This window comes from Oryctolagus cuniculus, chromosome 5 (genome assembly GCF_964237555.1).
Source record: "Oryctolagus cuniculus chromosome 5, mOryCun1.1, whole genome shotgun sequence".
In the NCBI taxonomy this organism is placed as follows: domain Eukaryota; kingdom Metazoa; phylum Chordata; class Mammalia; order Lagomorpha; family Leporidae; genus Oryctolagus; species Oryctolagus cuniculus.
This window is the reverse complement of record NC_091436.1, coordinates 9,805,999-9,828,711: the sequence shown is the minus strand read 5'-3', so window position 1 is coordinate 9,828,711 and position 22,713 is coordinate 9,805,999. Positions and strand designations below refer to the sequence as shown.

General features: G+C 47.4%; 1 protein-coding gene across 2 annotated transcripts in view; it reads left to right on the top strand.

Moving 5' to 3' along the window:
• SNX9 (sorting nexin 9) overlaps positions 1 to 22,713 on the top strand; it is a 104,762-nt gene that overhangs the window by 34,855 nt on the left and 47,194 nt on the right. For both annotated transcript variants that reach the window (XM_070073337.1, XM_051854205.2), the window contains exons 2-4: positions 6,640 to 6,726; positions 13,103 to 13,177; positions 14,719 to 14,844. In XM_070073337.1, coding sequence (XP_069929438.1) covers positions 6,649 to 6,726; positions 13,103 to 13,177; positions 14,719 to 14,844 — 279 coding nt within the window. In that variant the 5' untranslated portion in view covers positions 6,640 to 6,648. The remainder of the gene's footprint in view (positions 1 to 6,639; positions 6,727 to 13,102; positions 13,178 to 14,718; positions 14,845 to 22,713) is intronic.

The window sequence follows — 22,713 nt, the reverse complement described above, 5'->3', positions numbered from 1 at the left end:
TGTTTAGATGCTGTAGTTACTAATAGAGGAAGTCTGGCAGCATCTACCAGATTAATTTGTCTTTGTATATAAAATTGAGCATTTTTTTTCATGTGGTTAGCAGTCATTAGTATTTTTCTTTTTTGAAGAGTAAGCACATTTCAGTTCTCTACATTACTGCCCTTGTTTTTCATTTTACGATTTATTTATTTATTTGGGAGTTAGCTAAGTTACAGAGAGAGAGGAGAGACAGAGGTATTTTCCATCTGCTGGTACACTCCCCGGATGACTGCAACAGCTGGTGCTGGACCTGGGCCAGGCCAGACTCCTTCCAGGTCTCCCACATAGGTGGTAGGGGCCCAAGCACTTGAGCCATCTTCTGCTGATTTTCTAGGTGCATTAGCAGGAAGCTGGATTGGAAGTGAAACAACTGGGACTCAAACTGGTGCGCAAATGGGTGCTTTAACCTGCTGCACCACAATGTAGGCCTTTCCATTTATATTTCTCTATGAATTGTTTGTCTTTCTGCCCATTTTTCTGTTAAGTTCCTGGTCTTTTTCTTGAGTTCTAGAAGCTCTTTAAAAAAAAAAAAAAAAGATTTATTTATTTATTCTAAAGTCAGAGTTACACAGAAGGAGGAGAGACAGAGAGAGAAGGAAAGGGGGGGGAGTCTTCCATCCAATGGTTCACTCCCCTATTAGCCGCAGTGGCCGGAGCTGCGCCAATCTGAAGCCATGAGCTTCTTCTGGGTCTCCCACGTGGGTACGGGGGCCCAAAGACTTGGGCCATCTTCTGCTGCTTTCCCAGGCCGTAGCAGAGAGATGGATGGGAAGTGGAGCAGCCGGGTCTCAAACTGACGCCCAGATGGGATGCTGGTGCTTCAGGCCAGGGCGTTAACCCACTATGCCACAGCGCTGGCCTAGAAGCTCTTTTTTAAGAATGATTAACCCTTTGCGAGATAAATTGCAAATATTCTTCCTTTATAACTTAATATTTTATGTTAAGGCTAGTATTTTTATGTAATATATAATGACGTTGAATCTCAGCAGGAAATGCTAAGGGATAATTGGATGATGATTTCAAAATTTAGACAACTCTTTAAAAATGTATTTATTTGCAAGTTAGAGCTACAGAGACAGATCTGCCATCTGCTGGTTCACGCCCCTGATGCCCGCAACTGCTGGGGCTGGGACAGGAGGAAACCCGGAACCTGGAGCTCACCCAGGTCTCTCACGTGGTTGGCCGGAGCCCAAGCACTTGGGCCATCTTCTATTGCTTTCCCAGGCACGTTAGCAAGGAACTGGATTGGAAGCAGAGCAGCTAGGACACAAACCAGTACCCTTATGGGATGCCTGCATCACAGGCAGCAGCTTTATCTGCTGTGCCATAATACCGACCCCAAAATTCAAAAAAGTCTTGGGTTGGAGCAGTTGGTTGAATCTAAAGATGAAAATTCACAGCAATAACAAGGCTAGAGTTTAGCATAGGCTCTGACATCACAGATTGATGCAAACTGAAAAGCATGGAACCTTAACCTAGATTTCTTCTGATGATCTTGACCGGTAAAGACAACATTGGAGAAAACGTTAAATAGTGAGATTTTAAAAGTCATTTGAAGTGCTCAGTTAAGCAGCATGCCATTTGAAGAGAAAGACTAGGTATACTGAAGTAATCATGTACATGACAAAAGTTTAGTTATCAAGGGTGTTAATAAGGGATCTTTGTTTCCTGCCTTTTTTTTTTTTTTTTTTTTTTTTTTGACAGGCAGAGTGGACAGTGAGAGAGACAGAGAAAGGTCTTCCTTTTGCCGTTGGTTCACCCTCCAGTGGCCGCCGCAGCCGGCGCGCTGCAGCCGGCGCACCGCGCTGATCCGAAGCCAGGAGCCAGGTGCTTCTCCTGGTCTCCCATGGGGTGCAGGGCCCAAGCACCTGGGCCATCATCCACTGCACTCTCGGGCCACAGCAGAGAGCTGGCATGGAACAGGGGCAACCGGGACAGAATCCGGCACCCCGACCAGGACTAGAACCCGGTGTGCCGGCGCCACAAGGCGGAGGATTAGCCTAGTGAGCTGTGGCGCTGGCCTGTTTCCTGCATTTTTTAAAAGATTATTGTCTTTTTGACATTTTTTTTTTAATTTTAAGAGAGCAACATCACTAAAGATTTACTGCTTTTTCTTTTTTTTTTTTTTTTTTTTTTTTTTTAATTTTTGACAGGCAGAGTGGACAGTGAGAGAGAGACAGAGAGAGAAAGGTCTTCCTTTTGCCGTTGGTTCACCCTCCAATGGCCGCCGCTGCAGCCGGCGCACCGCGCTGATCCGATGGCAGGAGCCAGGAGCCAGGTGCTTTTTCCTGGTCTCCCATGGGGTGCAGGGCCCAAGCACCTGGGCCATCCTCCACTGCACTCCCTGGCCATAGCAGAGAGCTGGCCTGGAAGAGGGGCAACCGGGACAGAATCCGGCGCCCCGACCGGGACTAGAACCCGGTGTGCCGGCGCCGCAAGGTGGAGGATTAGCCTATTGAGCCACGGCGCCGGCCTGATTTACTGCTTTTTCTAAGACTTGATTGTGATTTATATGGAACCAAAGATCCAGATGGGCTTGATTTGTGTATGGATTCTTATAGAGCCAGTGCTTTGCTTTGTTTCAGATGTTTCCTTGATAAATTCTTTGAGGTTGTTAGTTTGCATTAACCTGTGTGTGTGCTCACTGCAGCCAGGCAGGAGCAGTTTCCTTGAGGAAGGGATGGGTGGCAGACAAAATAACAGATGTGTAAGAGAATGTGTGCCTGCACACTCCCGTCTCTTCTCCAGAAAGAAGATGTGGGTCAGGGATGAGGGGTTCTGCACCCTGCAGACAGATGCATGGCTGCTCAGTGTTCCGAGTCCGAGCACTTAATTTGAGAACTTGAGTCCACTAATACTGATTTTACTAGCAGCTAGATTAGTGGTTGATTGAACAGCTAAGTGAGATTGATTTCCACTAGCTATTTACCTTATCTATAGCAGTTTTTGAAGATGTTAATTGTAGTTCACAGTATGTACTGGATATATAGTAGAATTATCTGTTTTTGTTTTTGTTTTTTTTTTTTTTTTTGACAGGTAGAGTTATAGACAGAGAGAGAGACAGAAAGGTCTTCCTTCCGTTGGTTCACCCCCCAAATGGCTGCTACGGCCAGCACTGCGCTGATCCGAAGCCAGGAGCCAGGTGCTTCTTCCTGGTTTCCCATGCAGGTGCAGGGGCCGAAGCACTTGGGCCATCCTCCACTGCTTTCCCAGGCCACAGCAGAGAGCTGGACTGGAAGAGGAGCAACCGGGACTAGAACCCGGCACCCATATGGGATGCCGGTGCCACTGGCGGAGGATCAGCCAAGTGAGCCACGGCGCCAGCCCCAGGAACGGTTTCTTAAAAAGTACAGCTAACATTGAAGAAATCAGTATTAGAAAAATGGGCCTTTTCTTTCAAAGGCTTTGTGAAAAAAGAGTCATTGGCAGTTGGGGTTTAGGGCAGCATCTTTATCTGTGTGGATACTGACAGTGATGGGCAGGAGGGAGGCGTGGGGAGTGATTAGGGAAGACAGGAGACAGGGCAGCCGGATAGGCAGAGAGAAGCAGGTGTGGGAGAGCGCCTGAGGCTCAGTGCCAGGGCTTCCAGCCTCACCCCAGCTTCCTTTCGCTGAGTTCGGTGCTCAGGTTTTGTTTGTTTGTTTTAATTGGAACGTGTACCCATTTGGAGGTGTGCTTACTAAATCCTTTTGTCACCTCAAATTGTTCTGATTTCTGAGAAGCATCTGTAGTTCTTTGGAAGGTCCCAGTACAGTGTTTTACGTGAACCTACGGTGTTTGTAAACACTTTTCTCGGACTCAGTCCACTTTGTGCTGCTGTAGTGGAATAGCTGACTGGTGGTTTACGAGAAATTGGGAATTTACTCTCTCACAAACCTGGAGGCAGGGAATTCAAGACCCAGACTCCAGCAGGCCAGGGCCTGGTCTCTCTCCTTCCTGTCTGGTGCCCTGAATGCCAAGTCCTGCATGGTGAAGGGGCGGGAGAAAGTGCACACCCACTCCCAGGACCCTTTCTAAGTCAGCATTTGTCCTCATGACCTCAGCACCTCCCTGGAGGCTTATTGCTGTTGCTCTGGGGGTCAGGTTTCAGCATGACTTTTGGAGGGGATATAAGCATTCAAACCATAGCAGCAAGTCTGTGTTCAGTAACATTTAAATGTGCACAGGGGTTTGCTTTTCTTTATTTTTTGCTTGCTTCACCAAGCGGTAAGCTTAGTAAGCAAGGAGCTTAGGTTTTCTGTGTGTGGGGGAACTAATTGGATTTATCTGGATTTAAAAAAAAAAGCAAGATTCGTAAGGAACAATAACAAAACAGCAGATCCCTGGGGGTGGGGCACAGCTGGCTGCTCTCCCTGGGAAGTCCCTGGGCCTTCATCTGTCAGCGCTTCTTGCCTGACGGATTGACACGTGTGCTTTAAAAATGACTTCATGACCGGCAGGACGGGCCGAGTCCTGTCTGCTTTGCCACTGGTTTCCTTGTCCTGTGAGAAGGCCCCAGGAGAACATGTCCGTGCTGCTGGTGTTTGCTCCTTCAGCCGCACTTCAGGTCTCTTCCCGCCTCTCAGGGGACACACACCCGCCTGACGGGTCTGGCTCCACCCCTTGTTTCCAACATTTTACTGGGAAAACGTTTCAAGCATGTGGAAAAATGGAAAGAATGTCGGTTGACCACCACACACCACCGTCTGTGTTGTGTGGCAGGCGTTTCACAGTACCTGCCTCGTGTGTTTTTCCGTCAGTCCATCTCAGTATATTTGTTGTTTTCCCTGTCATTTACCACTAGATGTGATTCCTTAACCCTTGGCAGAAGGACTTGGCATCATTAAGCAAATATGGAGGAAGAGGGCCTTGTAAGTGGCTGCTGTGTGGTGCGCGTTTGGTGACAGTTTGTTTAGGGAGTGCAGTTCCATTGATGTTTGACCAGTCCTGTAGGTAGACTAGAAATTGCCTATTAGGAAGCAATAACTTTTTTTAAAAGAAGATTTATTTATTTATTTGAAAGGCAGAGTTACAGAGAGGCAGAGGCAGAGAGAGAGAGAGAGAGAGAGAGAGAGAGGTCTTCCATCCACTGATTCACTCCCCACTTGGCTGCAATGGCGGAGCTGTGCCAGCCCAAAGCCAGGAGCCAGGAGCTTCCTCTCTGTCTCCCATGCGGGTGCAGGGGCCCAAAGACTTGGGCCATCTTCTTTTCCAGGCCGTAGCAGAGAGCTGGCACCCATATGGGATGCTAGCGCTGCAGGCCAGGGCTTTAACCCGCTGCACCACAGCACTGGCCCCAAAACAATGACTTTTAAAACATACCCTGTTTCTTAGGCACAGCTGGCCCCCATTTATAAGGTGGATTTTTTGGAAATGAAAAAAATCACTTAGAATTTCAAATGGATTAAAGCTACAATTTAATATAAAGGTTTATATACAATATTATATATTTTACCACAGTGACTGTTTTCATTTTTTGTCACTTTAACAAAGTACCCGAATAAGCCTAACTTTATAAGGAAAGAGGCTTATTGGGCTCCCATTTCTGCAGTCTAAGGCCGGGCAGGTCCCGCTGGCTCACCTCTGGTGAGATGACGTTGGAACGTGTGCAGAGAAGGATCGCATGGCGAGCTGGAGAGGGAGGAGGGGCAGCCCAGACCCTGGCTTTGATTTCAGCTGCCTCAGAGCCAGCCTCAGTGCTCCACGTACTCCCCCCAGGCCCCACCTCCTGATGGTCCCTCCATCACCCAGCAACACTGTCCTGCAGACCAAGCCTGAATGCATGCGCCTGTGGGGACCCCCATGCTGATGCCCAAGCCATGGCCATGACCCTCTGTAGCAATGGGTGCATGCAGTGTTCCAGGCAGCCTGGGTGGCTGGACTACTCCTCGGCTGGAAGGACAGCTCCAGGCAACCTCCTTTCGTCTGTTTTATGTGAAAGTAAGATCTCATTTGAGGGAGAGGTTGAGACCCAGAGCTGTTTAGGTAAGCTGAGTGACACACACAGCACAGTGGAAGCCAAGTGATAGTGAAGCAGCAGACATGGGTCTTGGTTCCCAAATCTTAACTTTCTGAGTTAAAATGGCTGGGGATGCTGCATTGGCAAAATTCATCCATGTGGCTGGCTCTAGATAAGGAATTGTGAGACTTACATGACAACGAATTCTTCTAAACACATGTGACTCTAACATGCGTGTGTGCGTGTGTACACACATGGATACCTATGCAGATGCCCAGAACAGGGCTGCCCAGAGTGAACGTCTCTGCTGTTTCCCTCCTGAATGGAGGGGCATGCTGTTTTTCTCAATGAAATGGGAATGTTTGGAGTTGACATTTTGTGCTGATCTGTGAACATGGTGGGGGCGTGGAGGTGGCAGCAGAAGCCTTCCATGCGGAGCGGCGCCGTCGTCCCACTGGTGCTGAGGGTCCCCACAGCCGAGCGGCTCAGGTGTTTTGGTCGTCCCTCTTCCTGTCTTCCAGAACAGCCACAGCCCCCACCGTGCTCATGCCAGCACGCCGTGCTCATGGCAGCATGCTTACAAAGTTGACAGTACGTGTGGTTTGGGTGTTTTACGGTTCAGTTTACATCTGTCACTTCCTCTTTCCTCTCCACTCCCATAGGCTCGGGTTATGTATGATTTTGCTGCTGAACCTGGAAATAACGAACTGACAGTCAGTGAAGGAGAGATCATCACCATCACAAACCCGGTAAGCGATCTACCCCTCTCTCCTGCACTGATTTTAAAGATTGGGTGACTCATAGAATCTTTTTCTGTTGCCTATGAGGTATTTGTAGTGAAGTCAGAAGCTATTTTGTAAATATTGAGAAACGTTCCCTAAAGATTGCAAAATTTTATATCTTTTTCCATGCGTTTATTTTAGATTTTTTCTTCATTGTTTCTGACTTGTCGGGTACCCTGCAGTTGTTAGGCCTTTCTCCTGTCCTAATTCTGTGTCTAAAATGAATGAGTGACAGTGCTGGGATCCCTTAGCTCACTGATCACTAGCATTGTTTTCCTAAGCTTTATCCTTAAATCAGATTAGCTTACCAGAAGGCTGTATATACTAAGACTAGATCAGCTTAGCTCTGATGGAGTTATCTTTGCTGAATGACAAAGTCTTGCTTCAGCTTTTATCCAGGTAAGAAATGACTATTTGGAAATCCAGCATTTCCGCATCTTTACAAGAACACGATTGTGCACAGATACATAGGTTACACACATCGTGTTACAGTGTGTGTCTCCTCGGGTAGCCAGGGCTCTTACTGCCTTCCTGATGGCATTCATGTGTTCGATTCTGTCCCTGGGAGATTTGGCTGTTTGCTCTCATAAAATAAAATCTTGAATTTCTTTTATGATCTTTGTTGTCAAGAAGCTCAGCAGCAAACCCAATATTAATTTTTTTCAGTGATGTTTGCCCAAGATCCTGTAAAAGTTTTTGCTGTTACCTCTGGGCAATATCTACCTCAAACTGCTTAAATGTCCTTTTTAATATGTAATTTTTTAATGAATCTTGAAAGTACAAGCTTCCAAAAGTTCATGGAAAATTAAAAGATAAGTGTATTTGAATGCAAAAGATTTTGAAAGCCACGCATACAGTAGTTTTGAAAAAGTTGGTGGGCTGTGCCTCGGGCTCCGCGCTGTGCTGGGGCCTTCTCTTGTCCTCTGCCCCGTTACTGTCACTCCTGTGCATAGCATGCACTGGGCTGGGTGCCGTGGAGATACAGAAATAGCAGTCTTTGCCCTTGCCCCGTGTTCTTGGTTTTCAGAGAGTCTGTGTGCCTGTTTTCAGAGAGTCTGCGTGCCTGTTTTCAGAGAGTCTGCGTGCCTGTTTTCAGAGAGTCTGCGTGCCTGTTTTCAGAGAGTCTGTGTGCCTGTTTTCAGAGTCTGTGTGCCTGTTTTCAGAGTCTGCGTGCTGGAAGTGCAGAGTTTCAGCGTGGGGTCCTGACTCTGCCTGCTGCCGAGGACCCTCACTCACCCTCTGGTAGCCTTTTGGGGTGCCCTGTTCTCTGTCCCTCGAGAATGCTTGTGTGCCCACGTCATTTCATCTGTTCCCTTCTAAGACTCACTTCTCCTGTGCCCTGTGTGCTCGGATTGCGCCATGGCCACCGGGATGCTAATTGTAGCTGCAGCTTGACCGGCTGCTCCGACCGCAGGCTGGGTGCTCCACTGTGGCCTGTGCCTCCTAATTTTTTCCCAACTGCTCCCCACTTCCCACGTCCAGGACTCAGCTCAACACACACACACCAGTCCTGTTCATGAATTCTGTTTCTGTGCTGGTGGCCCATCCCTTTCGCCTCCTGCTCAGGCCCTGATTTTAAACCACTTAGAGCTGTAATTTTGATCTCTTCAGCCTTGTTCATACCTGGCTGCCCCTCCCCCTCTGCACCCCTACTGTCAACACCCTGAGGTAAGCTCCGCCTTTCTTCTTGACTGACCTGTCTGCTAAAATGGCCCTAGGACCGTCTTCCTTTCCAGCTTCCTGAAACTCTGGGTCCACAAGACCCACCATCTGATCCCATCTTAGCTGTCCAGTCCTCACTTACACATGGACACAAACACGTGCTCTTTCTCCATCTCATGCACACACTGCACGTGCACACACATCCATGTGTGTGCGCACTGACACGCTCACACTGTCACACATGCACACTCCTGTTTCTCATGACTTAGCTCTCTTGCTCGTGGCGCTCCCCTGCCTGGCATTCCCTTTTCTGGTTACCCAAATCCCAACCCCTCTCTGTCACTGGACACATCAGAAAATGCCATCTTCCCACATTCTTCATTGTCTTACAAGATGTCTATCTTCTCTAGAAAGAAGGAAGCCCTAAGGGCCAGCCCTGTGTGCCTTGTGCCCGCCTGTCGCTGTGCCCACTAGGTGCTGTCGTATTGCATTTATTTGCACCCATCTTCCACTTTAAACTTGGAATTCTTTGGGGTTGAAAAATGCATCTTAATTCTTTTTATTTTCCTACCCATAGTGTACTACCCACTATATAATGCCGTGTATCACTTAGGCACATATATTTTTCTTTTTAAATTATTTTATAAAATTTCAAATACATGCCAAAGGGGAAGGACTGTATTTATGAATACCATTGTGCCCGTCAGTCCATCACCCAGCTTCAGTAGCTGTCACCCATGGCCACCTGTATCGTCTCTGCCCCGCCTGTCCATCCAGCTTCCCTCTCCTGCCACACACTCGGTTGTTTTGAGGTAAATTCCTTTGTATCATTTCATTCATAAGTAACTCAATATGTATCTCTAAAAAACAAATTGGTTTCTTTAGACAAGTACCATTCTGTCCCACTAACAGATGGATGAGTCTTCAGTATTATGGAGTAGTCTAATTGTCCTGCTGCATGTGCCCTCACTCCTTGCTGACTTGGAAATTCAGTTTCTTTCAGCTTAAAAACTCACCAGAGCATTTCCTGTCTGTCGCTCCCCGTCTTCGTGGAGGAACGACACAGGACCCTGCGCTGTTCTTTTGTCTGCTCGGCCCTCCCCGGGTTTGCTGCTGGTTCTTCCTGGGTTGGCTACTATCCCTTCCACCTCCGTGGAAGGGCAGTTCCCCCTGGCCACATTCCCCACTTCCGCAGGGGAGCGGCACACCGCCGGCCGGCTTTCTCGGGGGCTGCACAGATGTTCCCCTTAGATGTTCCTCTTAGATGTTCCCCATAGATGTTCCCGGTGCATGCCGTCTCTCTCCTCCTTTATAGTCCTCCTCCGCCAATCCTAACTCGGCTGCCCACACGCCGAGTACGCTGCTCTCCTCCAATCAGGAGCAAGTCCTACAGTTTATTAGCTGAACTGGAGGCAGCTGTGCGGAAGCTGTTTACTTCTCTCCCAGCGCCACATTGTGGGAGAGCAGATGCACAGAATAAGTCTTAAGTCCAGTAACTCAGTCCAGTCCGGATTGCTCCCCACACTGTCCACAGATTCAACCTCAAATTTGACAAATTTATGCAGAAGATCACATAGTCTGAAGCCATTTGTATCACTGTATTTCTGTCTTCCAGGTTTTATTCTCTAGGATTACATGTCCTAGAAAATACATTCACTGTCCTGCTGTTCCTTAGAACTACAACATTTTAAGCCTGGAATTCATCCAATACATTTTTTCAATCAGTGGTTTTATTGGGCACCTGCTGTGGATAAGGCTGTCTGTAGCAGGTACTTTGAGGAATAAACACAAAGATGTGTCAGATGTTTGTCCCTTCTCCGTAAGGAGCTTGTGGTTAAAGGGGGACAAGTTTAAGGTAGTAGACAAAGTGTCAGAGTCACAGACAGCTTCTGCTGGCACTCACTGAGAAGCCGTTTCTGTTCGTGTTGTAGTCAGGATGGGCTGTACCGCACAAGGTGGAATCTGCCTAGCCAGAGCCGGGAGTGTGGACGGTTTTCATCAGACAGAAATGGGAAGATACCCCAGGTGGAGAGAATGGTTGGTTGGAGAAGGTGTAGCGATCTGAAAGCGTGTGGGGTTTGCTGCTGTTTTGGCAGCCTCAGGCACCGTTGCCGACAGCCTGTGGGCCAGGTGTGTGGCTGTCGAGTGCGCATGTGTTCTCTGCTGTGTCCCCTACACTCTGTGGTATAAGCAAGGGCACTGAGTCTCGGGGAGGTGAGTGGTTTGCCAGCAGTTATTCTGCTGTCTAGTGGCAGAACAAGCAGTCAGAGCCACATCGGTGTTGACTGAGTCGGTGCTTTTGTTGTCTGTGAGTAAGCCAGGGTCCCCGGGGTACAGGGTCTGCCTGTGCCAGGAGGAAACAGGCACAGAAAGTTGGGGAATCAGACCCAGCTGTGAGCTGGCCGCCGCAGCCTGGAGCTGATTTGGCAGGCAGTGGGTTCCTTTAAGAGTTTTATTGTTGATATTTGTGTAAGGAGATGACACATTAAGGAAGGTGATCTGCTGAGGTCCATAGAGGAAGTGGAGATGGCGAGAGTCCAGGACGTGACATTGGATAGCAGCACTAGATAAGGTGAAGGAGGATGGACGCGGGCGGCTTGGAAGGTCAGGCCCCGAGGACTGGGTGCTTGAGTAGACGCTGTTGGCAAGAGAAGAGTCACGGAGCCGTTTAGCCTGCGCACCCAAGAGCATTGTGGATGTGCTGCAGCGTGCAAGTCAGGTTCCTTCTTTGGAAGGATTAACGAGTTTAGGTTTAGCTGTGTGCAGTAAAAGAGTGATCAGTAGTCAACCCTGCCTCTGTCTTTGTATCACTTTAAGTTAGGCAACTCAGAGCTGGAGACTGGGGCTGGAGCTGCATGGGCTCTCTACCCTCCTCACCTGTAGCAGGAGGTGGCAGGAAGCAGGGAGTGCTCCGGAGGTCGAGGTGCAGGTGTGGGCCACTCTGTAGGAGGAGACAGTGAGGCTGTGGAACCACAGAGATCAAGGAGTGGCAGAGGCAACGGCATTTATTAACAGAATGTTTGGAAAACCTGTATCTTGGACCCAAAGAAGGACTACTGGGTAGAAAAACTTTATGTAGAAATTTTGGTTAATATGCTAGATATATATAAGTAAGTAGGTTTTATTTTTAATTATAGAAAAGATTAATAATCCTTTTACCTACCTATTTTTTAAAGATTTATTAATTTATTTGAAAGGCAGAGTTACAAAGAGACAGAGAGAGAGAGGTCTTCCATCCGCTGGTTCACTCCCCAGATGGCCGCAATGGCCAGAGCTGTGCTGATCTAAAGCCAGGAGCCAGGAGCAGCTTCCAGGTCTCCCATGGGGGTGCAGGGGCCCAGGGACATGGGCCATCTTCTGCTTTCCCAGGCCATAACAGAGAGCTGGATTGGAAGTGGAGCAGCCAAGACACAAACTGGCACTGGCACCCACATGGGATGCCGGCATGCAGGCCATATCTTTACCTGCTACGCCACAGCTCTGGCCTCCATCTACATATTTTTAAAAATGAAACATTTCTTCATTTTCTTGGTAGAATAGTGTTGTCTTCAAGTTGGTATTGCAGTCAGTGACAAAAGTGTGGCTTTATTTAAAGTGATTTTTAAGAATGATTTGTCTAGGTTCAGTTTTTTCTTTTTTTCTAATTTATAGGAGACTTTCACATACATGGGCGGGTTGGGGGCACTCCCTTGTGTTTGTTCACTCTCCAGCTGCCCACAATAACTGGGGCTGGGCCAGGCTGAAGCCAGAAGCTGGGATCGAGAAACTCAATCCAAATCTCCCACTTGTGTCAGGAACTCAGTCACTTGAGCTGTCACTGCTGCCTCCAGGGTCTGCATTAGCAAGATGCTGGAGGCAGGAGCCGGGCCTGGGTATCAAACCAGCTATTCTGACAACGAACACAAGTGTCATAGTAAGGCAATTCAGATAATTATTAACGAATTAGAGCACTGTTTACAAACTGTACTCTTGTAATGGGAAAAGTGGGACTTTGCTAGGATAATACATTGAAAAGTGGGAATCTTGGTATAGAGTTCTGCTTTGTTTAGTTTATTAATATTATTTATCCAGAAGAAGTAAGGAACCAAAGATCGTTTGCTTTCCCATCATAACACACGATTCCAAAAGTCAGTATTTTAAGCCAATAAATATTTACTACTGCCTAGTAATTCATTCGTTAGCTAGAAGGTTCTGTAGCCCCCTAGCGCCCTGCTGGATTGAGTCCTCCCTCGTGCATCTGGCTGTTCGGGAGTGGACTGGTTGGAGATGGGGCCTTGTCTCTGTTGTCCTCTGGCCACAGAGTGACCTGGGGTTCTGAGAGTGAGCTGAAGCGTGCTGGGCTCTGCACACGCTGGTCACGGAGGGAGGGCAGTGCAGGTCGGGGCTGAGGCCGTGCGTTCTCCCCCTCGGCTCTGGCATCTGCTGCACGCTGATAAGCAGAAAGGGATCGAGAAGTCAGTGGTGACCCAGGAAGAGGCAGACTTCCCATCTTTGATCACTTGTTGTTGAGGTTGGACTTCTCTTACTTCTTTGAAGTAAAAAGAAGACCAGTTAAAATTCTTGAGCAGTGTTTCCTCTGTCCAGAGCTTTGTGCTGGGTCCTCTTTGATGTACACCAATTCCCAGAGCAGCGTCTGTGCAGGAAATTCTGACTGTCCTCCTCTCTGCTCTCGGTCACTCAGGATGTTGGCGGCGGATGGCTGGAAGGAAGGAACAGCAAAGGAGAGCGAGGCCTCGTTCCCACAGACTATGTCGAGGTAAGGACGTGTGCTGTCTCTTGAAGCTGATCTGAGCCAGCATCTTTGTAAAAGACCAGAAGACAGCAGCTTCTTAAAAAATAAAATGTCCCTTGAAAAAGTAATGCATGCTAATTATATAAAATACGGAAAATACGTCAGTGTAGAACGGAAACAGTATATTGCTATAGAACCAAGCTCCAAAGAGCGATTACCAGTATTTAGACAAGTTCCTTCCAGGGAGAGCAACTTCTAATAACTGAATTAATGTCCCTGTTTTCCGTTTGCTAGTGTTGGGTTAGACTGCTGTCCACAACATTGTTGTGGAATCAGTTAGCAAAGTTGAGGTCGCTTTTAAAAGTACAAAGCCCTCGGTTCCTTCTCCCGCGGCCTGCAGTGAACTGCTGTGGTCCTCTCCTGGCTTCAGCTCTGTAGGGTTGGTGCCCAGGATAGGATCACAGCTCCCCCAGGAGCACTTCCTGCCTGGGGCACACCCACTGTAGGGACAGAGCCCTCCCCTGAATCAACTACCTGGCGCCCCCTGCTGGTTGGAGGTTGAGTCCTGGATGCTTGGTGAGCTTGCACACATACTGCATGGTACCCAGTGAGTAACATCAGAGGTAGCTCAACAAGCAAAGGACACTTGGTGTTGGGAGGGTGCTCCCTGGGACCTGCCCCGCAGAAAGAGAAGGGAGGCTGGCCGACTGTCTTTCTCCATTAAGAGAGGGGTGGGTGGTCCTGAACCCTCTGGAGAAAAGAATGAGATCTGTAGACCCTCCTCCAGGGTGGGTGCACACACACACCTGCAGCCTTTCCCACCAGTTCCCGGCGACTCGGGTCCCTGAGCTCAGTCCAGTCACGTCTGGGTCTCGTCTCAGCTTGGGGCAGTGTGCATCCAGGACTTAAGAGTTGATGCAGTGAGAAAACCTGAAGATTTAAGTCGATGTTGGCATTAATTCCATTCTCTAAGATTCTGCTTGTCATGGGGAGGAGTGGTTATTACGTTCCTGGGTTTGCTCACTGTTTTAAGAAAGGAAGTCCTCCTCTATCTAGAAGAGACAGGTCCAGCAGGCAGAAAATAAATGAGGGCGTCACTGAACTCAGTGGCTCTGTCCGTCACCTTGGTATGACTGACGTCTGTAGACGGCAGCAGCCAGTGACCGCAGAATGCATTCACACATGGAACACCCACCCAGACAGGCTGTGTGCTGAGCCGTGGAACGTAGCTCCGCACGTTTGAAAGAAGAAAGCCATCCAGTGTCTGCTCTCGGGCTGAGAAGTCACGGACAGCCGGCCAGAAAATCCCCAAATACTGGGAGAGTAAACGTACATGGGGAAAGGAAGACATCTCAGAGAAATTTAAAAGTAGTTTGAGTTAAATAAAAATGAAAATTCAACTTATCAAAATATCTGGGCTGCAGCCAAAGCCGTATCTGGAGGGTAACTTACGACACTGAAGGACTTAGATCCGCCGGTGGCAGCTGACCGTCCGCGCCTGCCCCGAGACTCCGCTCTGAAATGGCCTAGTGAGGAAAATGATCGTGGTTCTGTCTTGTGTTCAGATCTTATCCAGTGATGGGAAGGATCAGTTTTCTTGTGGAAATTCAGTGGCCGACCAAGCCTTCCTTGATTCCCTCTCAGCAAGTACGGCTCAAGCCAGCCTGTCGGCCGCCAACAGCAATAACCAGGTATGTCTTGAGTCCTGCGGCAGGGGCTGCTGGCTTCCCTGAGAGCGGAGCCCCTTTGCGGAGGCTGCCGGTGCATCCTGAAAGCATAAACAAAGGCGCTTTTAGGTTTCCTGTGGAGTGCTAACAAAGAGCTCACCTTTAAGCTTGCTCAAGGCTGTTCTCGCAGTTGATGAGAAGACAAAGGAAAGGAAAGCTGTTAAGTGAGAGTTGGTTTTATAAAGTCCGCCTGAATAATAACACAGACCTGAAGTCGCAGATCCTCCTTCAGATGAGGGTGTGGAAGGAAGAGAGGGTCCTGCTCTGGCCAGGGTCGGAGCTTTGGGGGTCAGGACGCTGGCACGTGCCCTTCACCCCAGAGCTGGCGTCCCCTGCTGCACACAGAGGAAGCACAGGGGAAGTCGCCAGCAGACCCAGGCACCCAGCTCTTGGTGCTGTTACTGCTTCTGGCAGGCTTGGAATAACTGAGATAATTTGAGAAGCACACAGTGAAATTTACATTAACTTAAATTACAATTTGACCAGGTTAGGTGAATCTGCCTAGTTGGTTTATCATTGAATGACTAATCAGAGTGAGTAACAAGAAGAAAACTGATTTAGGTATGAAAGTACTATCGCTACTTACATCTTTAGAAGTGCATAGGCGTTAGAAAATGATACTGCTTGATGAATTTTTAAGTACATGGGTTTTTAATTATTTTAAGCCTAATAATCATGTCACAATTATTTGCTCAAAAATATCTCTGTATTTTAACCTTCCAAGAGAGTTATTAAGGTACTGTTGCCATATATTAATTATAGATTGTACACTTTTATTTATTTGAAAGGCAGAGAGTTACAGAGAGGCAGAGGCAGAGAGAGAGCTTTCATCTGCTGGTTCACTCCCCAAATGACTGCAACAGCTGGAGCTGAGCTGATAAGGAGCCAGGAGCCAGAAGCTTCTTCTGGGTCTCTCACAAGGGTGCAGGGGCCTAAGCACTTGGGCCATCATCCACTGGCTTCCTAGGCCATAGCAGAGAGCTGGATTGGAAGTAGAGCAGCCAGGACTTGAACTGGCACCTATATAGGATGCCAGTCCTGCAGGCAGAGGCTTTACCCACTATGCCACAGAGCCAGCCCCGACTGTATACATTTTAATACAGCTTTTTATAGACATCCTGAGTTACAAATTAGTTTGACCCAGATATTTCAGATTCAGAAGCAAGGTGACCACTGTAGTCGAACCTTTTTTCTGTGTTTTGTTATTAATACTTAGGAACATCGGTCAGCTGAAGGTCATTCACTATGAAATGTGAGGAGGCCAGTCATAACCTGAGATTTTCCCAGGGGCTCCACACCTGAGCAGTGGCTGCCTCACAGTGGGGTGTCCCGTGCCCTGTGTGATGTTCAGCAGCCCCTCCTGCTAGAGTGCCCCTTGGTCTGACAACCAGAACTGAATCCAGACACTGCCACATGCACCCCAGGAGCAAAGCCAACCCAGTTGAAAGCCACCGAATTATACAAACCATCTGGAGAATGGGTTTGTATTAAGTAAAGGGCAGTATTTTAATACAAGAGAATTAAGTGAGGTGATCAAAAAATAAGTGAAGGAGATGACATAGGAATATCATGTTGTCTGGATTCAGGAGACATGCTTTAGCTGCTATCTCAGGGTGGCAGGGTGCACTCCAGCTGATGAACACAAGCTCAGTGTGGGACTGAAATCTTACTCAGTCGGGGCCAGCACTGTGGGGTGGCGGGTAAAGCCACCGCCTGCAGTGCCGGCATCCCATATGGGCACCAGTTTGCGTCCTGGTTGCTCCACTTCTGATCCAGCTCTCTACTGTGGCCTGGGAAGGCAGTAGAAGATGGCCCAAGTCCTTGGGCCCTGCACCCACATGGGAGACTCAGAAGAAGCTCCTGGCTCCTGGCTTCGGGTCGGCATAGTTCCGGCCATTGCTGCCAACTGGAGAGTGAACCAGCGGATGGAAGACCTCTCTCTCTCTGCCTCTCCTTCTCTCTCTGTGTAACTCTTAATTTAAAATAAATAGATCTTTTTAAAAATCTTACCCAATTATGAAGTAAATGCCTCAGTCTCATAAATGCAATAATATAAACTGATTATCAGATTTTTTTTTCTTCCAGGTAACTTAAAAGTAATATAATCAACTTTTTAAAATGTTAGATTTTATTAATCCAATATAACATTAAAACTAATTAAGCCCGTTAAATGCAAAGAAAAGATGAACTGAAACTAGAATTAAAAATATCCAGAAAGTATGACCATATTTAATTTGGGCATGTGAATTTAAATCAAGTAAAAATATCTTTAATAGCTGTCTGGTCTCAGTTATGTGGGATATGAACAGAATTTAAATAGGACAGACTTGTGGTATCTTTTATAAATACCAAGAAAGATGTCATGAGTAAGAACCAGGTGACCATTATTAGTTGATAGGTTTATATACTTTTTTTACTATCAGTTATGCCTTTCTTTCATTTTCGGAATATCAATAAGAAAACACAAGGGTACTTGGAAAAGTATTTTAGTTTGTACTACATTTCAGAGTAAGTAGTTCATTAATTTATAACTTGCTACGTGAAATAGCACTCCCTTCTGTTTCCTTAGAACTTTTAACTTCAGATCTGGTTCTGGGTTCCTCCTGAGCAGTCACAGAGTTAAGTGGAGTGACAGGTGTCCACAGTTCATTGCTGTGACTCGAGTGACTGCTTTCTTCCATAGATGGTAGGTGGCAGAACCCTTAGTCAGCAAAACACTCTCGTTTAGGGGAGGGGAACATCCAGCCCTGGGCTATCTAAGGCCCACAAAATCACACATTGTATTACTTATTTGCAAATTTGTAAACTTAATAAGAAAAGATTTTCCCTTTTTTTTTTTTTTTTTTTGACAGGCAGAGTGGACAGTGAGAGAGAGAGACAGAGAGAAAGGTCTTCCTTTGCCGTTGGTTCACCCTCCAATGGCCGCCGCGGCCGGCGCACCGCGCTGATCCGATGGCAGGAGCCAGGAGCCAGGTGCTTTTCCTGGTCTCCCATGGGGTGCAGGGCCCAAGCACCTGGGCCATCCTCCACTGCACTCCCTGGCCACAGCAGAGGGCTGGCTTGGAAGAGGGACAACCGGGACAGAATCCGGCGCCCCGACCGGGACTAGAACCCCGTGTGCCGGCGCCGCTAGGCGGAGGATTAGCCTAGTGAGCCGCGGCGCCGGCCGATTTTCCCATATTTTTAAGAGGCTTTCCTTGCACCATAATAAAGTATTCCATACTTGCTTAATTTTTTTTCAGTCATCAAAATAATATCAAGAGGTACTTTACAGTGTAATAGATAGAGATTTAGGGAATCCACCGGAATCCCTGTCTCAGGAAGGCTTGCGCTCTCGGCATTGACTGTAGGACTGGGAGCCAGTGGTTCTGCCATCTGGTGGGTACCAGTCACAGACAGTGACTACAGAGAATCCTCTGGACTGTTCTAGCAATGTAATGATATTTGCCATGAAGGAATTCTTACTGGTTAAGGGAAGAGAAAGGCAATAGTAATTTTACATTGGAACAACATTTTCCCTTCTCATTCTTCCAAAAGCCTATTTTTAGGCCATTTAAGAGCATTTTGTAGTCCATTTAAAAATAAAAAAAAAAAACTTCACAAAAATATTAGATGTGCTTATTATTTCCTTACTTCAAATGGGTCAATTTTTTTTTTTTTTTGGACAGGCAGAGTTAGTGAGAGAGAGAGAAAGAGAGAGAGGTCTTCCATCCGATGGTTCACTCCCCAATTGGCTGCAACGGCCAGAGCTGAGCTGATCCGAAGCCAGGGGCCAGGGGCTTCTTCTAGGTCTCCCACGTGGGTGCAGGGGCCCAAGGACTTGGGCCATCTTCTGCTGCTTTCCCAGGCCATAGCAGAGAGCTGGATCAGAAGTGGAGCGGCTGGGACTTGAACCGGTGCCCATATGGGATGCCAGCGCTTCAGACTAGAGTGTTAACCTGCTGTGCCACAGCACAGCCCCTGGTAAATTTTCATCTCATCTAATACTCAGACCAATTTTAATTTTCCCAGCTGACACAGAATGTCCTTTATAGCTTGTTTCTGAGCTAGGATCCAAGCCAGGCCCAAACATGCCTCATTATGTCCCTTTAGGCCTCCTTTTTGTCTAGCACAGTTTTTACTTAAAAACAGCTTTTTTAGCAGCAGGTTAAGCATCCCATGTGAGTGCCATTTCAAATCCTGGCTGCTCCACTTCTGATCTTGCACCCTACTAACGTGCCTGGGAAAGCAGTAGACAATGACCTAAGTGCTTGGGCACCTGCCACCCATGTGGGAGATCCAGATGGAGTTCCAGGCTCCCAGCTTTATCCTGGCCCAGCCCTGGTCATTGCAGCTATCTGGGGAGTAAAACAGTGGATCAAAGTTTTCACTCTTTCTCTCCCTCTTGCTCCTTCCCTCTCTCCTACCCTCCCTCTCTCTTTCTGTAATTCTGCCTTTAAAACAAATAAATCTTAAAAAATTTTTCTTTTAATTCAGACTTAACCAGTTGTCCTGTGTAATTCATTTATTCTGGCTTTGTCTGGCTGTTTTTTTTTTTTTAATATTTATTTATGGGGGTTGGCTCTGTGGCATAGCAGGTAAAGCCGCAGCCTGTAGTGCCAGCATCTCATATGGGTGCCATTTTGAGTCCCAGCTGCACCACTTCGATCCAGCTCTGCTTATGACTCGGGAAAGCAGTAGAAGATAACCCATGTGCTTGGACTGCTGCACCCACGTCTGGGACCCAGAAGAATCTCAGATCAGCCCAGCTCCAGCTGTGTCAGCCATTTGGGGAGTTAACCAGCAGATGGTTAATCGATCTTTCTCTGCCTCTGCCTCTCTGCAATTCTGGCTTTCAAATACATAAATAAATCTTTTAAAAAAAGAAAGGCAGAGAGAGAGAGAGAGTTATGTCCATCATCCACCTGCTGGTTCACTCTGCAAATGGCCACCATAGCCTGTTGTGGGCCAGGCTGAAGCCAGGAGCCAGGAACTCCATCTGGGTCTCCTATATGAGTGGGTAGGACCCAAGTGTTTGGGCCATCTGCTGCTGCTGCCTTCCCAGGTGCGTCAGCAGAGAGCTGGCTTGGCAGCAGAGCAGCCAGGATTTGAACCAGCGCTCTGGTGTGGGGTGCTGTCGCCACAAGTGGTGGCTTAGCCTGCTGACCTGCCTGCTCTTGTTAGGGTTTAGATTGTTTTTTATCCTCTGTATTTTCTCTAAGTTGGGAGTTATAGCTAAATGCTTAATGAACTCAACTGGAGCATTTTGTATAGGAATGTTCCAGGAGTGTATCCTAGGTGACATATTCGTGCTTGAAGTCATGTCAATTGGAAGGTAAACCAGCTGGTCATCTGGTGTTACTGATCAGCATTTTTCTGCTCCTGTTGTATTGTGTGTTTCTTTTTGTAACCAGAGTAATATTTCTGGTATTAATTTAGCACTGCTAACCATCCACCTACCAGGTTTACCATCAGTTGATAATCCTTGCCTGAGTTGGTGTCAGTCCCTGGACCTGTACTGAGCTGGCATTCTTCTATAGAGTAGCACTTTGCTTTTATCAATTGTGAATTCAGTTTTTACTGGAATCCCTGGTAGATGTCCAGATCTTTCTCTTTAGTTGCTCATGTTCTGACTACTTGAACCATCACACAGCTTCCCACAGTCTGCATTAGCAGGAAGCTGGAGGCAGGAGCAGGAGCTAGGAGTTGAATATAAGTACTCCATGTGAGACGTGGGTATCTAAACTGCTGGTTAAATACTTGCTTCCTGTATCTAGTTATTTTTGTAAAAGATTTATTTATTTATCTGAAAGTTGGAGTTGCAGAGGCAGAGAAAGAGAGAGAGAGAGATCTTCTGTCTGCTGGTTCACTCCCCAAATGACCGCATTGGCAGAGCTGGGTCAATCTGAAGCCAGGAACTTCTTCCAGGTCTCCCACATGGGTGCAGAGACCCAAGCACTTAGGCCATCTTCCACTGCTTTCCCAGGCCACAGCAGAGATCTGGATCAGAAGTGGAGCAGCTGGGACTTGAACCAGCTTCCACATGGGATCCTGGCACAGCAGGCAGCAGCTTTACCTGCTACAACACAGTGCTGGCCCCAATCTAGTTAATTTTTATGAAGTGCTGGGCATTGTGATTTTTTACCTTGTTATGTGTTGGATATTTTGCATTCCCATAGGTATTTTGAGCCTTATTCTGGCATATATTTAAGTTACTTTAAAATGGTTTCATTCTTTTAGGTTTTATTCTTAAGTTTTTTAAGTAGGACTAGAGAAACACTTAGTTTAGGGATATTTTTGCTCTTCTACTGAAGCAAAACCCTTTTTCTTACTGTATCCCATACCCATAAATTGTGAAGTTTTCCATTCTGGCTTATGGGAGCAGCCCTGTGTGAGGGATTGTTCTCTAAATTCTTTCCTACAATCCCTTCCCTGACCTTGGATGGTTTCCTCCCACATGTGCTGGTGAGTACTCAGCTTTGGATCTGGGATGCCCTCTGCCCAGGCACTCACCCTGTCTCCTTGAGTCACAGCATTGCGCTGTGTGTGGGGTCTCTGTCCTTCATTTGGGGCCTTGAAAATCTCTTTACATAGTAAACTAAGGCAGTTATAAGGCTTACTCTTTTTTTTTTTTTTTGCTTTGTTTTGTTTTGGTAAAGAATTATTTATTTATTTGAGAGGCAGAGTTACAGGCAGAGAGAGAGAGGGAGAGGTCTTCCATCCACTGGTTCACTCCTCCAGTGGCTGCAACGGCCAGAGCTAGGCCCATCCAAAGCCAGGAGCCAGAAGCTTCTTTCTGGCCTCCCACATGAGTACAGGGGCCCAAGCACTTGGACCATCTTGTGCTTTCCCAGGCCATTAGTAGGGAACTGGTTTGGAAGTGGAGCAGCTGGGACTCAAACTGGTGCAGCAGGCGGAGGCTTAGCCTACTACCCCAAGCGCTGCCACAGTTTACCTTGCTTTCTGTTTCTCAAGATCACTGCCTTTCATTGCATAGTGTCAAATGATTTGAAAATAGTTTTATGTATCTTGTCACCATTTAAAGTTTTAAGTAGGGGCCGGTGCTGTGGCATAGCAGGTAAAGCCGTCACCTGCAGTGCCGGCATCCATATGGGTGCTGGTTCAAGTCCCGGCTACTCTACTTCCAGTCCAGCTGTCTGCTACAGCCTGGGAAAGCAGTATAAGATGCCCTAAGTTCTTGGGACCTTGTACCCATGTGGGAGACCCAGAACTTCCTGGCTCCTGGCTTCGATTGGTGCAGCTCTGGCCATCGCGGCCATCTGGGGAGTGAACCAGTGGATGGAAGACCTCTCTCTCTCTGCCTCTCCTTCTCTCTGCGTAACTCTGACTTTCAAATAAAAAATCTTTAAAAAAAAAAAAAAGTTTTAAGTGGTAGTATAAACTGGACACCTGTTACTCTATCTTGATTGTGAATTAATTGATTTTCAAGTTGAAGTTCATTTGCATCTATAAGTTGGGAATAATACCACCATGTTCTTCATAGGACATTTGTGACTAGAAAGTTCTTTCCCTTAACACTCTATGAATATTAGTAGCACCCCCTCCCCTAGTGGACCATTGGGGTGCTGGGGGATTTGAAGCCTGGAGGTGGGCCCCTGCAGTTGGTCATTTACTGACTTCATGGAGGGTATCTTTGATCTCCTCTCATAAAAGTGCTGCGGAGTGAGCCAGTCAGGACCTCAGGAGCACCTGCCGAAGGCCCTTCCTTTCCTCCCAAGTTCACTCACGGGCTGGGAAGTTCTCTTCTCACGTCTGAGCTTGGTGGCACTCGCTGTGGCTCTGTGGTTAGCAAAGCCACATGATGGCTTCGCTCTTTCTGGCTGGCCTCTCAGG